The sequence below is a fragment of the Cicer arietinum genome, chromosome 7 (genome assembly GCF_000331145.2).
Source record: "Cicer arietinum cultivar CDC Frontier isolate Library 1 chromosome 7, Cicar.CDCFrontier_v2.0, whole genome shotgun sequence".
In the NCBI taxonomy this organism is placed as follows: Eukaryota; Viridiplantae; Streptophyta; class Magnoliopsida; order Fabales; family Fabaceae; genus Cicer; species Cicer arietinum.
Window position 1 is genome coordinate 1,660,197 of NC_021166.2, and position 14,427 is coordinate 1,674,623.

The window sequence follows — 14,427 nt, forward strand, 5'->3', positions numbered from 1 at the left end:
AGCTAGTTTAACTAGTTGTTTATACCAGTGGTTATATAAATCATTATCTCTCTTATTAATTGCTTAAATTAATAATAGTAAGATGATATCAAAATTATAATTATATTGTAATATTATTTTCTCAATTTTGAAAAAAATTCTATGAAAATTTGTTTTATGTTTATGATCTATAATCAAGAATAGTTTATGTTTTCTTCGTTCAAACCGTTACATTTTTAAGTTTTTTGTGTTTATAGTTGCATATGTCAAAAGGCTAAAATGTAGTTCAATATGATAAAAAAATCAAAAACATTGATGAAATAACATTATTAACCATCGACACCAACAATGAAAAGAACATCTTACAACACACGAATATTGCAACCAAAACCAAGGCTCTTGCAATATTGAAGAACAAAACAAGAAGATGCAATTGAGAGAGAATCAAGTCATCAATTGGATTTGAGATAAATAGTCACTGTAAAAAAATTGTAAACACGTCATATATATTTATGGCAATTAAAAAAAAAACAACTAAAATTACCAATACAGAGTTTAGTCATTCGATTAAAAAAAAATATTTAAATGAACGAAGGATGTAAGAGATCAAAGACAAATATCCTAAAGAACAATAAAATAAAAAACAAAAGATTACATCAAAGTCTTTCGTTCTTTTGTCAAAAAGTCTTCATGATATTTTAGTTTCTATTCATCAAGATCATGGATAGTTAAACAAATTAAGTTCGTTCATTTTTACCTAATTGACTATGTTTGCTTCTATTCTTACTATGGATATTAGAGCATAAAATTCATATTCATTTGCCGATTATTTTTTGGCATTTAAAACTCTTGTAGACGATGAATTTTCGGTCATTAAAATTTATTTTATCCAAAAAAAGTTTGATGTTTTGAAATCACTTTAGTATATGTTTTTTTGATATTTCTTAATATTTTCTAAATTTGTACTATATAAACACATATATCTTAGTTATTATCGATAATTCATGATGTAATTCATTATCTCTACTATTGATATGATTCAATTAATTTTTTTTATCTATTTATCTCTTGTTAATCATATAAAGGAAAAAAACAGCTCTAGACAACCCTAACACCCTTACATTTCTTATACACCTTGAGAGAAAAAAAATATTAATGTATTTGTTAATTATATAAAAGAAAATATAAAAATATAATAAAATATAGAGAGAAAAAAAAAAGAAAAAAAAAGTTATAATTGTCTATATAACATTATCATTAAAGTGCAAAAAAAAAAAAATAGAACTTTAGAAAATAAATACTATATATAATTAAAAAAATCAGAAGGTTGAGTTGAGGAGGCCACCTCACGTCAATATTTTCAAGTTTTCTAAGCCAATTGCATAATAATTTTTGCGCTGTCACGTCGGGTTAGTTATTTGGAGACAGAGTTTTGAAAAATATATATATCTTCAAAATTGAGCAAATAATAATATATTAAATAATGATTTCATTTATAGTATATTGAAATTTTATAATCCAATGTTTATATTTATTTTGCACAAAATAATAATATTGTGAGAGATTTTTCCAGTAAATTGACAATTCATTATTATTATTATTATTATTATTATTATTATTATTATTATTATTATTATTATTATTGTTATTATTATTATTATTATTATTATTATTATTATTATTATATATTTAAATTTTGTTTTTTTTTTTTAGTTTCTTCAGCAAAATATGGTAAATAACAATGCATACTTTAAGAATATGTATAAGAGAGAAAAAAATATATACATTTTCAGTGTAAATTAATTTTACATTTACGTTCAATAAAAAAATGTTATATATATATTTAAATATAATTATTGAATTAGCTCATATAATAACATGATTGATGGTCATTGGACGGTAGTATATAAATTATTTTGCACAGATATACATACGAAATATTTAATCAAGAAAAATAAACTTGTTCTTATTGAAAGTGTGATAAGAATATATAGAATAAATAATAAAGAGTAAATAAGAGTACAAGAATGAAGAAATAAATAAATTTAAAATTATTTATGTGTACACAATTTTAAAATCTAATATTAATTTATAAATTTATATTAATGTCAATTCATGTGTAATATGTATATCAACTGCATATGTAAAAAGATCGGTGTAATTTTGTTGATGTAGCACTTTTAAAAAAAAGTATTTTCTGTTGTGTTATTGACATAATTATTATATTTTTATTCTAAAATGTTATATTTCAAATAAAATTTATCATTCAAAATAATTAAAAAAGTTAATCTCATATTTTCTCATGTCCATCGCACGAGTTTTATTCTATTTCTCTAGCATTTATTAAAAAAACTGTTAAAGTATTATACGGATCCTTATAGGTTTATTATAATTTTAAATAAATTAATACCTGTAACTCAAAAGCTTTTGACACTGTCTATAAAAATTTTATTTTTGTAAAATACTTCCTAAATTAATAATTTATTATTTTTCTTTTGACTCGTAGAAAGCCTTTTTTTTTTATTTTATAAAGCCTATCTAAAATTTAAAATAAAATATAGCGAGCAATTGAAAAATGAAGTAATATTGATTTTGTTAAAATTTGAAGAAAAAAAATGTTGCTTAATTTATTCATGCATTTTATCCAAACTTTCATATAAATTGATATAATTTAGTGAAAATCATTATTAGGGATTATATACTTATTTTTAAAAAGTATAAATATGACAAAAAAGTATAATACAATATGATGTTATGTTAAGCAGTATAAATTGAGATATCAAATAAGTAATATAGAAGATCCAAACTCAATTCTTACTACTAAAAAAATCTTTATCCCTCTAATAAATTTATCAACAATAATTTAATTATAAATATAGACTATAATTAGGTGTGGTCAATTTTATTTATATACACTGAATATAGTGAGCATTATTAATTTTGTTTTCAGTAAAGCAATTTTTGTTAAAGAATTTCAAAATTATTTTATATATTCTATTGGTAAATCTTTTAAAAATAATTTTGATAATTTAAAAAAAAATAAAAAATTTAAACCACGTGTTTGAACAAACAATTGTTGATTGACCACAAGGCCATAGATTGTTTATTGAGAGTCTAGTGTAAGATGTATAGTACACATGCATATAATCCAACGTCAACGATCAATTTGTAATAGTGTTATTTTATAGGCCATTTATTAAAGCGGTCCATATTAGCCATTGCCTAAAAATATGAAGATAAGGATCTCAATTATTCGCCTATTTTGATTTTTTTCCTCTAGTTTTTAATGAGAATTGGTGTAAGTAAATTTTTATCAAATATATATTTCTTAAGAAAAAATTAAACCAAAATGCATTTAAAGTTTGATAAAGAAAAAATTAAGTGACGTATGAATAAGGGTGAATTTTTTGGTATAATAAAAGTCACATTTGATAAGTGTGAGAAAATGTATTTTCGAGTGTAAGTTCATAGTAATATTTGCGCAAATTTTTTGTTTGCATTAGTTAATTATTTTTCTTTATAAAAAAAATATATGATGAGACAAGGAAGTCTCAACGCAAGTTAAGAAAAATCTTAGTTCAATTAACACTTACACAAATATTTTATATTTGTTTTCCTCCAAATTCAAGCAGAGCTCGAACCTACAATTTGTTGATCCTATAGCTATCTTTTTACCATTAGGTCTTCTAGTTTTGTCGATCTTTTTACTTAGGTGACTTACTCATTCAAATTCTATGTTATGTATCTAACATTTACATAGAGTTCTTAAAATTACTATAATGCACCATCTTGTGCGTTGCATGATGATGCGACATCATACCCAATTTTAAACTACATGGCACAATAACCCATAAATATTGCACGATGATGTTTGACAAAATATTATATCGCACGATGATTCATGCTTGTGACATGACAATACAAACAAATAGCTAAAATCCCTAGTCTAGCTAACCCTAGTTTTGCATGAAATACGACAATTTTGTCAAGGTCAAACTCTACTTCCTAATATCGAAAGACTATATACTCTCTTCCTCTTAATCCCAATATTCGACTATTACATTTTAACATACTTAAACACAATCATGACATCATATTTACAATCATCACATGATTCACTTGTATAGAATATATATATCTTTTTTTTTTTTAAATTCGTGTTATATTATCCACGATTAAAAAAGTAGTATCAATATACACCAGATCAAATAAATACAAACTTTAAATCACTTTAAAAAGTTGTATTGACAAATAATCTTAAGAAACTAAGAAAGAAAATAAAATTAAATATTACTAGAAAAATATTACAATTTAAATTTTCAAAGACTTAGATGTTCTACTTTCAAAATTAAATTTATATTTTTAGTGTCTCAACAAATGCTTTAAAACCACTTATTCCTACTATTTAATTTTAACATACTTAAACACAACGATGACATCATATTTACAATCACCAATATCCATAATTTTTTAAAACAAGGTGTTATAGTATCAATTAATAAAGGATAAGTATAGATATCCATAAGATCAAATAAATATAAAATTTAAATCACATAAAAAATAAATTAATATAAAAAGATGACGCGACTTTAAATGATTGATGATTGAGTAAATTTAGATAGTTACTCTTTCTACTTTATTTTTATGTAAAAATAATATTATTTTTTAATTTTTAAATATAAATAAAAGTCACTAAATTGAACTATTTTTTATTTTACTATTATAAATAAATAAAAACTATAATTGTTCCAGTATAAATACACATTTCAAATGTAAATTTAATGAAAATTATTATAATAAATTATATTTTTGTTATTATAATAATAATCATATTAAAGTATAATAAGTTATGGTATATTTTTATAATTATAACAAATTCTTTTTATTCTGTTATTGATGAAACAAGAAATTTTTTATTACAAAATAATATCGGAAGTCTTGGTAAATTAATTTTGTTAAGCAAAAATCGTTAAATAAAATTAAATAAACTAAAAGTCGGTGGAGAACACAAAAATAAATCTCAAGCGAATATCTTTGACCGAAAAATAAAATACAGTTATTAAATAAAATTGAACGAATAATAGTTACAATAATGCTATTCACACCCCCCAAATTGCTATTCACACCTCCTCAAACTTAAAAAAAATCAAAATCCCCAAAATGCCCTTCCCTTCATCTTCTTCATAACATTACTTATTCATATCATCTTCTTCCTCTTCATTCTACATTCCATATTTTCATTGTTGTTCATCTTCATCATATTCATCATCAATCATCATCATCAATCATTAATCATCAATCACCATCAACCAAGTTCATCAAGTTATTATCATTGCTGTGAATCAAGTAAGTAATAATCATTCTTTGTTTTTATTGTGTTATGTTGTTTTGTTTTATGTATTTAAGAATACAATGCCTGAAAATTGAAGGAAAATAGTTTTCATTTTTGATGAAGAAGACAACCTTCGTTGCCCTAAACCTAGAAACGTACGTTCAGTTCACGTACGAACAAAAATTTTCAAAAACCCCGTACGTGAACTTAGTTCACGTACGTGGACAAAATTTCAAAATCCAAACCTTACGTGAATTGAAATAACGTATGTATACGTGAACTGAGTTCGCGTAAACTTACGTGAATTGCAGTTTACGTACATAACAATTTTTCAAATTTTTTTTCGTACGCAATTTCAATTCACGTACATGGCTTATTATTCATCATTCAATGATTACGCAATCTAAGTTTACGTAGGGTACGTGAATTCAGATTGCGTACAATATGAGGATTCATGTTTCAAACTCCATTTAATACGCAATCTGAGTTCACGTAGGTGTACGTGAATTCAGATTGCGTAGAGTTTCAGAATTTCAATTTTTTAAAACATACTGAACTCAATTCACGTAACTGCAGTACGTAAACTGATCTCCAGATTTACAAAAACAAAAAATGGGAGTTATTGGATATTAAATGATTTTGAGTATTGATATGTGAGTTATGAGTGTGATGAATGAGAGTTATAGGATATTAAATGTGTAATATTGATGACAGGGGCATTTTAGGCACTTTGATTTTTTTTAAGTTTGAGGGGTGTGAATAGCAATTTGTGGGGTGTGAATAGCATTATTGTAATAGTTAATACATTTTGTAAATCGAGATATTAATTAATATTATTAAAAGTTTAATAAATAAACTACACCACAGTGCCTGCTTTTCCGATCCTTCCAAACGTTCGGTGAGGAGAGAGAAAGACAGAAAGAGAGGAGAGAGGAGAGAGAGAGAGAGAGAGGAAGAAGGAGGGTTGCTTCTACTCTCACAAAGTTGCTTCCCGCAGAAGCTTCTGTGTGTAATTTTCAATACACAAAGCAGAAACAAATTTCGGCAAAGAAAAATAATTAAAAAAAAAAGAAAAGAAAAAATGGGAGTGAGTGATTCATAAGAAATGATCAAAGATAGTTTCGTGACAACGTTGTTAATCTGTTTTGCTTCTTAGCCGATATATTCTGGAGAGAAAATTAAATCATCATCTCCACGTAATCTTTCTCTAACTATCTCAACCAAGATTTTCGCCTTATTACTTTTTCCTTAATATAATCATCATTTCATAATTAACTGTTCCGTTTCTTTTCCTCAATTTCGCTGTATCTTCGCTTTCTTTCGTTGGAATCTATCTTTTTCGGGTCACGGGTCGGGTTTATTCTTCTGGGTCTTCTTTTTTTTTAGCATTTTTCGTTCTCTCTCCTTCATAAACGCTCTTTTAGTTTCCTTCTCGTTATTGCTCCTTAATTTTGGTCTTTCTTATAAATTTTCTTAGTTGGGTTGCTTTTAACTAGGGTTTTTAAGAGGATCTAAGGTTAAAGTTCGTTTTTTTCCACGAATTTCTCTTTTCGGTAAATGAAAACTAGTTCAGCTTCAATATATTGATTGATCACAAATTTCGTTGCACAAGTTTTTATTTTATCTGCTGATGGTTGAACCTGGTTCTGGATTTCTCATTAATCTAGGAATTTGTTAGGTTCTTAATAGATAGAAAAAAACTTTATATAATTTTTCTGGTAGATTATATATAACCTTGTGTGGCTGAAAAAAAAGATTAGGCTGGATTGGTTTGGTGGTGTTGTGTGTTTCAATTTCAACTATAGCTTATAGTTTGATTTTTGAAGCACTTCGTTTGGTCTTGATTTAATTCCTTTTCTGGAGAAAGGAAAGGTTGATTGTGATTGAGATTGAGGTCTTTGTTGTGTTGATAAGATGAGTTCGAGTATCACCGGAAGTTTGGTCAATGAGAGGCAGCTACTCGTTCATATTGCTGAAAATGGACATTCATTTGAATTGGAATGTGATGAAAATGCGCTTGTTGAGGCTGTTATGCGGTCGATTGAATCTGTTACTGGGATCAATTTCAGTGATCAACTTGTTCTTTGTTTGGATTTGAAACTTGAGCCGCAGCGGCCGCTTTCTGCATACAAGCTTCCATCTGATGACAGAGAAGTGTTTATTTTTAATAAAGCGAGGCTTCAAAGTAATGCGCCTCCTCCACCACTGGAGCAAGTTGATATTCCTGCAAATTTGGAGCCTCCGTCGCCTTCGTCCTCTCATGATCCACATCCTCTTGATGATGCTTTGGATCCTGCTTTGAAGGCTTTACCTTCTTATGAGAGGCAATTCAGGCACCATTATCATCGAGGGCACGCGATTTATAGTGGTACCTTGATGAAATTTGAGCATTGTGAGAGGCTTTTGAGAGAACAGATGGTACAAGAAAGAGCTGTGGAGGTTGCAAGGTGTAATTTGGATCAGTATTATCGAATTATTAACCAAAACTACGGTGATTTCATGAAACGGTATATGCAACAACACAGAATGCATTCTGATCTTTTGGCGAATTTTGGAAAGGATGTCGAGAAACTAAGATCTATCAAACTTCACCCCGCTTTGCAAACTGGGAATCGCAAATGCTTACTCGATTTGGTGAAGGAAGAAAACTTGCGAAAGTCGGTGGAGAATTGCACCAGCTCCCACAAGCAGTTTGAGAATAAAATGTCACAATTTAAGCAGACTTTTGGGGAAGTGAAGCATCGGGTTGAGAACTTGTTGACCACTGGGCCTTTCTTGGCCACCAAGAATTTGGAACAAGCAATTAAAGAACATCACAAATATATCAATGAACAAAAGAGTATCATGCAATCTCTGAGGTTAGTTTTCTTTTATTCTTCAGTTTTTGTTCTTATGTGCTCTTTAATGCTGAGGAATCATCTTAAGTGTTCTTAACCTTGCAGTGGCATCCTGTTTTGTAAATTTGTTAATTGTTTCATGAATTTAATATTCGAGTTCTGGTTCATAGCTTCTCATATGCTGTGCTAATGGTGCCTATCACAAAAAAAATTGAATGATTTATGCGTAGTTCTTGAACCGTTCCATGATGATTATGAAACTTTTTTTACAGTTGAGACTTTCCTTTTCTTGTTTTTAGGACTGAGTAGTTAATAATACACCAGAGAAGAAGTAATATAAATGGAACAATGACATTTGGTTGCAGATGTTACTTTCTGTACTCATAGTGTTTACATAATTCAGTTCATACTTATCGTCATACGTTTTTATTCTTCTTTTTGTTTTCTGGATTCCATCACTGTATCCAATGTTATCAGCAAAGCTCATAAATTGATTACATTTCTATGGGAAATTCTGCAGCAAAGATGTTAACACTGTAAAGAAACTGGTGGATGATTGTCTGACCTCACAATTGTCCTCCTCGCTTCGACCTCATGATGCAGTTTCAGCTTTGGGTCCTATGTATGATGTTCACGACAAGAATCACTTGCCTAAAATGCAGGCTTGTGAACGTGCTATTTCTAAGCTGCTAGACTTCTGCAAGGAAAAGAAGAATGAAATGAACCTTTTTGTGCACGATTACATGCAGAGCATAACTTATGTTTCTTATCTCATCAAAGATCAGAAGCTACAGTTCCCTGTATTTAAAGAGGCTATGGTTCGACAGGACGGTTTATTTGGGGATTTAAAATTGTTCCATAGTATTGGTTCTTCGTATCGAGCTTGCCTTGCTGAAATAGTGAGACGAAAGGCTTGTATGAAGCTGTACATGGGCATGGCTGGACAGATGGCTGAAAGGCTTGCTACAAAACGGGAGCTTGAGGTCTCGAGACGTGAAGAGTTTCTGAGAGTGCATGGTTCATGCATTCCTAAGGATGTCTTATCCTCTATGGGGTTGTTTGATACTCCTAACCAATGTGATGTCAACATAGCTCCATTTGATGATGGTTTGCTTAATATTGACATATCAGATGTGGATCGTTACGCTCCTGAATATATAACAGGAGTAACTTTCAAGCTTGAGAAGCATGGTAGCTTTAAAGGTTCATCTGGTTTAATCAGTGATAGCTCTCACTTGGCTGAGGCTGTAGATATTTCAGCTAACTCGGTTGAGAAATATGATTCTGAGGACCTCCTTTATGACAGTGGTTTGGTAGAAATAGCTGGAACCTGCAAGATGGAGGTTGAGAATGCTAAACTGAAAGCCGAGCTTGCTTCTAGAATAGCTTTAATATGCTCTTTATGCCCTGAGATAGAGTACGCGTCATTTGACGATGAAAGGGTGGGAAATGTACTGAAGAATGCCACCGAGAAGACAGCGGAAGCCTTGCATTTGAAAGACGAATATATCAAACATGTTCAGTCCATGCTTAAGATGAAGCAGATGCAATGTGAATCGTATGAGAAACGCATTCAAGAATTGGAGCAGAAATTGTCTGACCAGTATGTGCAGGGGCAGAAGATGTCCAGTGTAAATGAAGCTGCCGACTTTCCTCTTCTTGCCGGGAAGACCGATAATTCAAAGTCAGAATGTGCGAGTGGTGAAGCCAACATGCCTTGCGTATCTACTAGCGAGCCAATGGATGAAGTTTCATGTATCTCGAGTTCCTTCGATGCAAAACTAGGTTTGTTAACAGAACGTACGGGTAAATCTTTAGATGGAGTGGATGAAAACATGCTAGATTCATCTGGCATCCAGAATCTACAACATGATTCATCTATGATGGAGCCTCACCGTGAAGAAGTGCAAAGCGGTGATAAAGATAAGAAGGATAAGATAGCTGGGCAATTGGGTTTGTCGCTAACAAACAGTTCGACTGCTGAGAGCATGCCGGTGTCGCATGAACTTGTTCCTTGTGGCTCAGCAGTTTGTCCAGACTTGGATTCCAAAGTAAACAATGATAAGTTGTTGGAACTACAAAGTGCACTTGTAGATAAGTCAAATCAATTGAGTGAAACTGATACAAAGCTTAAAGCCGCTATCGAGGAGGTAGCTGTGCTCAAAAGGGAGCTGGAAGCAAGTCGAAAACTACTTGATGAATCTCAGGTAACATTATGTGGAATTGAATAAGATACATAACATTTTGAAGTTGCAGGTTAACTTTCTAAAAAGTTATCCTAAACAGTTCAGTCTTTTTTCTCTGTTTAATAATTTCTCTGATTGCTATTTTAATGTCATTTTCCAATCTCTGTCGCTGCTTTCTTTTCACTCTTTTATAATAACAAGAGCTAGCATTCTACTGGCATTTCATACTGTTCAATTATTCTGTATAAAGACAAAAAAAGACACTATTCTTATTTTGTGCTTGCCTTTTATTACATCTTAATGTGTCTTTTCTCTTTCATATAGATGAATTGTGCTCACTTGGAGAATTGTTTGCATGAGGCAAGAGAGGAAGCTCAAACACAAAAAAGTTCTGCTGACAGGAGGGCCTCAGAGTATAGTTTGTTGCGTGCATCTGTTATCAAGATGCGCAGCTTTTTTGAAAGACTCAAGACTTGCGTTTATTCTCCTGGTGGTGTTGCTGATTTTGCAGATTCCCTGCGCAATTTGGCGCAATCTTTGGCCAAGTAAGTTATTACTTACATTATTACGTTATCATGAGGGAATATGTGGGGAAGTTTTAATTTTTTTAATATATCTTACCCCTCCTTGTTGCATACATTTCACATTAGAAAAGAAAATAGTTCTGTTGTGGTAGTCTCTGGTAGCGTTGAAAGTAGCTTCCTCACTCATACACCCGAAGTAAAACACACATTTTAGTAGTTGAGATATTCATTCTAATTCTTCAAAGATATAATAATATATTACATGAATTATGATGCTTTTGAGGTCATCAATAAGTGCATTGATTTTGGAATTACTTCATCAGTCCAAGAATTCATACAATTAAGTCTTATTGCGCCTTTTTGTATTATTTTTTGTCTTTCAAGGGAGGGGTTGTATTATCTAAATGATCCCTAAAATGCTCTTTGTTGCTTTGTCATATCAAATAAAGCAGATTCTAGGATATTGTAATAGACTGACGTGCTTTCCAGTGATATAGATTATTTATGATTGTGACAATTTCTCTATTTTCAGTTAAAAAAGTTCCTTGTTGTTTGTTATCAAATAAAACAGTTCCTAGTCATTGTATTAGATCGATCTGCTTTCTAGTAATATAATTTATTTATGAATTTTGACAAGCTTCTCTATTTTCAGTTCTGCTAATGACAGAGATGATGATGATATCATCGAGTTCCGAAAATGTATTCGAGTATTGGCCGACAAAGTTGGTTTCTTATCTAGGCACCGCGAAGAATTGCATGATAAGTACACAAGAATGGATGCAGCTAACGAACAGCTCCGCAAAGAATTGGAGGAGAAAAGGGATCAGGTCAAAACTTACTACAACAAGCATCAACTTGAGAAGCAGGTAATTTTTTGTTCTTATGTATATGATGGTTTTGGACTTGTTTCAAAATTACATCTCGTATAGGGATTTGGGCATTATAGGGTGCCTAAGTCCTTTATCAAATACTACTATTACGAGATGTTCGGTGAAGTGCTGAGTGTATGATTGGTTCCATTTGAGATTGAGCTATTTTTAGAGTGGCTCATTTTCTTTGAAACCGGTTATAGCTAGACTTAGACCGTCCATTGTTTGAGAAGGCAAAATTAATTTTGACATTTTTGAATGTCCTTGAGTAAAATTGATTCTAAAAAATTTAGAGTTTTTGTCACCGCAGAAAGCAAACACATTAGGTTACAAGTGTATGATGATGTGAGCCATACCTAATTATTTACACATGCTGGAATGATTTTGATACAGGCAAATAAAGAGAAGATATCTTTTGGATGTCTGGAAGTTCATGAGATTGCTGCGTTTGTGCATACTCCATGTGGACATTATGAGGCAATTACAAAGAACAGGTCTAACTACTACTACTTATCTGCTGAATCTGTGGCACTATTTACAGACCATCTTCCAAGCAGACCTAACTACATTGTTGGACAAATTGTGCATATCGAAAACCAAATTGTGAAGGCGCTGCCGGAACACGGTAGGGCGAACCCTGACAAAGGGACTGACTGGTTGACCTTGAATTCAGGATCAACTCCAAATCCATATGGTCTACCTGTTGGATGTGAATATTTTGTAGTGACAGTAGCCATGTTACCTGATACCGCCATTCGTTCATCCTCTCCTTCCTGATCCTGCTTCATCATGGCAGCAGATTCGACATGATGGAAGAATTCAATTGTACATAAACAAACAACATTAAATGTTCCAAACTGAACTAGTTTAACCATTTGTACAGCTCTCTTTCTCTTTGTACATATTTCTTCCTTTTTATGCTATTTTGTATAAATTGTGAATATTATTTACAACTTGTTTTAGCGTGCATTGGCTTCTCCGGTAATTAAAATTGATATTAGTTAAAAATGAGTTGAATGTAAAGTGATTTATTTTTGAATATTTTTAAGTAAAAGTGAGTTGAAATAATAAATTTTAGTGTTAAAATCACGGTTGCTCCAGAAGCTATATATCATAACTTCAAGTTATAATCAATTTTAGAGGTATATGTTTAGTAGCATCTAAACTATGGATATTCACATCTAAGTTGATAAAAGAAAACTGCAAGCTGAAAAAAAAAACTGCAAACTGATCCAAAAAACATGCACAAAATTGAATGTTTTTTATTTTTTATTTTTTGGATATGTTTTTGTTAAAAATGCATAAATCAGATTTTGAATTCATTTTAAAATCAAATCATATTTATGAATTTTAATGTTTATTTATTTATTAGTATGATATATTGCGTATATATTATTTGTTGGTTTTTAATTCATTATTTCGTAATATTAAACTTTTTACTTTAAAAAAATGATAAATTTTATCATAATTAATTCACACAACTGTGAGGTCTAACGACATTTATCAGCTAAGTTAAGGCTTAAAGATTGTTTAAATATATCGGACTAAAGGACTATTTAAGTATATTGTAACTATTTTATCGTGTTTTTATAATATTAATATTTTATTACAATTGTAATTTGGATGTTCAAAAATCAATCCAAAATAAATCGCATTAAATTTGATGGTTTAGATTTTTTTTAATTTATCATATAAGCTGAAACAAATTCAAACTGCCCCGCGAACACCCCCTGATCTAAACAAGTTACAAATAATTATACACTTCACTTTCAAAATTGATTTCCGTGTCTTAAAAAATATAATCAAACATCTACTTATTTGGTCTTCTCGCTTACCAGTGCATTTTGACTGTGATTTTTTTAAACTACTTTCTTAAGAGTTTGAGTAGACGTGGGTATGCAACGTGATTTTGCATTTTTTTCACACACTTAGTAGTTGTTTGTACCAAATACACGTTGATTATGAAGCTACAATTAGTAGCTCACACGTTTTCACGTTGATTTGCTATGAAACTTGCTACAGCTGTGAAGCAGACGTAAAATTGAAACTTGTTGTCTAAGTTTAGAGGTTTGAGTGGATTTAGAGAAAATCTGTATTCTACCGAAGCTATAGTCACAATAATAATGTCATAAAAGGTTGGCTAGTATTAGAGATAAAAGTCAGACAGGTATAATCATTTAAATAAATTTAAACAAACATGTATCTCAAATATTTTATGAAACAGAAAAGACTGAAAAGTATCAAACTCGATCTATTTACATAAGTTGTAATTTTTTTAAAAAAATAAAACACTGAAAATTATTTTACTTTTTTGTCCGTAAACAGTGACAACTTTTAAATTGTCGAGCAGTTACTTAGATAACTTTTTGTTTTTGAAACTATTACATTTTTAAAATTTGAGAAATTTGACTTTAAAACCGAAGCTGCAATTGTGACCATCTTCTGCAAATTTTTAAGGTATTTAAAAATATATCATAACTAGATACACATCCTCTAATCACTAATATAACAATAAAAATATTTTCATAGTTATAAAAAAAATGTAGTTAAATAAAACTAATTTTTTAAATTTCAAGCAAAACATAAATCAAATTTTGAATTAAACACTCAATTATCCGTGATAAATAATTCACAAGTAGTAAATATTGATTGGAGAGATGCTGGACTGCGATAAATTCACAAGGGTATCCAAGTAACATA

At 30.2% G+C, this 14,427-nt stretch overlaps 1 protein-coding gene across 1 annotated transcript; it reads left to right on the forward strand.

Moving 5' to 3' along the window:
* Nucleotides 1-6,184: 6,184 nt before the first annotated feature.
* LOC101495374 (autophagy-related protein 11) lies at nt 6,185-12,696 on the forward strand. Its single transcript, XM_004507705.4, has 5 exons — nt 6,185-8,169; nt 8,669-10,355; nt 10,659-10,879; nt 11,511-11,724; nt 12,121-12,696. Exons 1-5 carry the CDS (start codon nt 7,226-7,228, stop codon nt 12,502-12,504), a joined length of 3,450 nt encoding a protein of 1,149 aa, XP_004507762.1. The 5' UTR covers nt 6,185-7,225; the 3' UTR covers nt 12,505-12,696.
* Nucleotides 12,697-14,427: the final 1,731 nt, after the last annotated feature.

What these genes read in the sequence shown, in the direction of transcription:
- LOC101495374 (XM_004507705.4), top strand. Translation starts at nt 7,226, where the DNA reads ATGAGTTCGAGTATCACCGGAAGTTTGGTCAATGAGAGGCAGCTACTC. An exon ending in AACTACTTGATGAATCTCAG is followed by an intron (nt 10,356 to 10,658) that starts GTAACATTATGT and finishes TCTTTCATATAG; the next exon opens with ATGAATTGTGCTCACTTGGA. An exon ending in TTGGCGCAATCTTTGGCCAA is followed by an intron (nt 10,880 to 11,510) that starts GTAAGTTATTAC and finishes CTCTATTTTCAG; the next exon opens with TTCTGCTAATGACAGAGATG.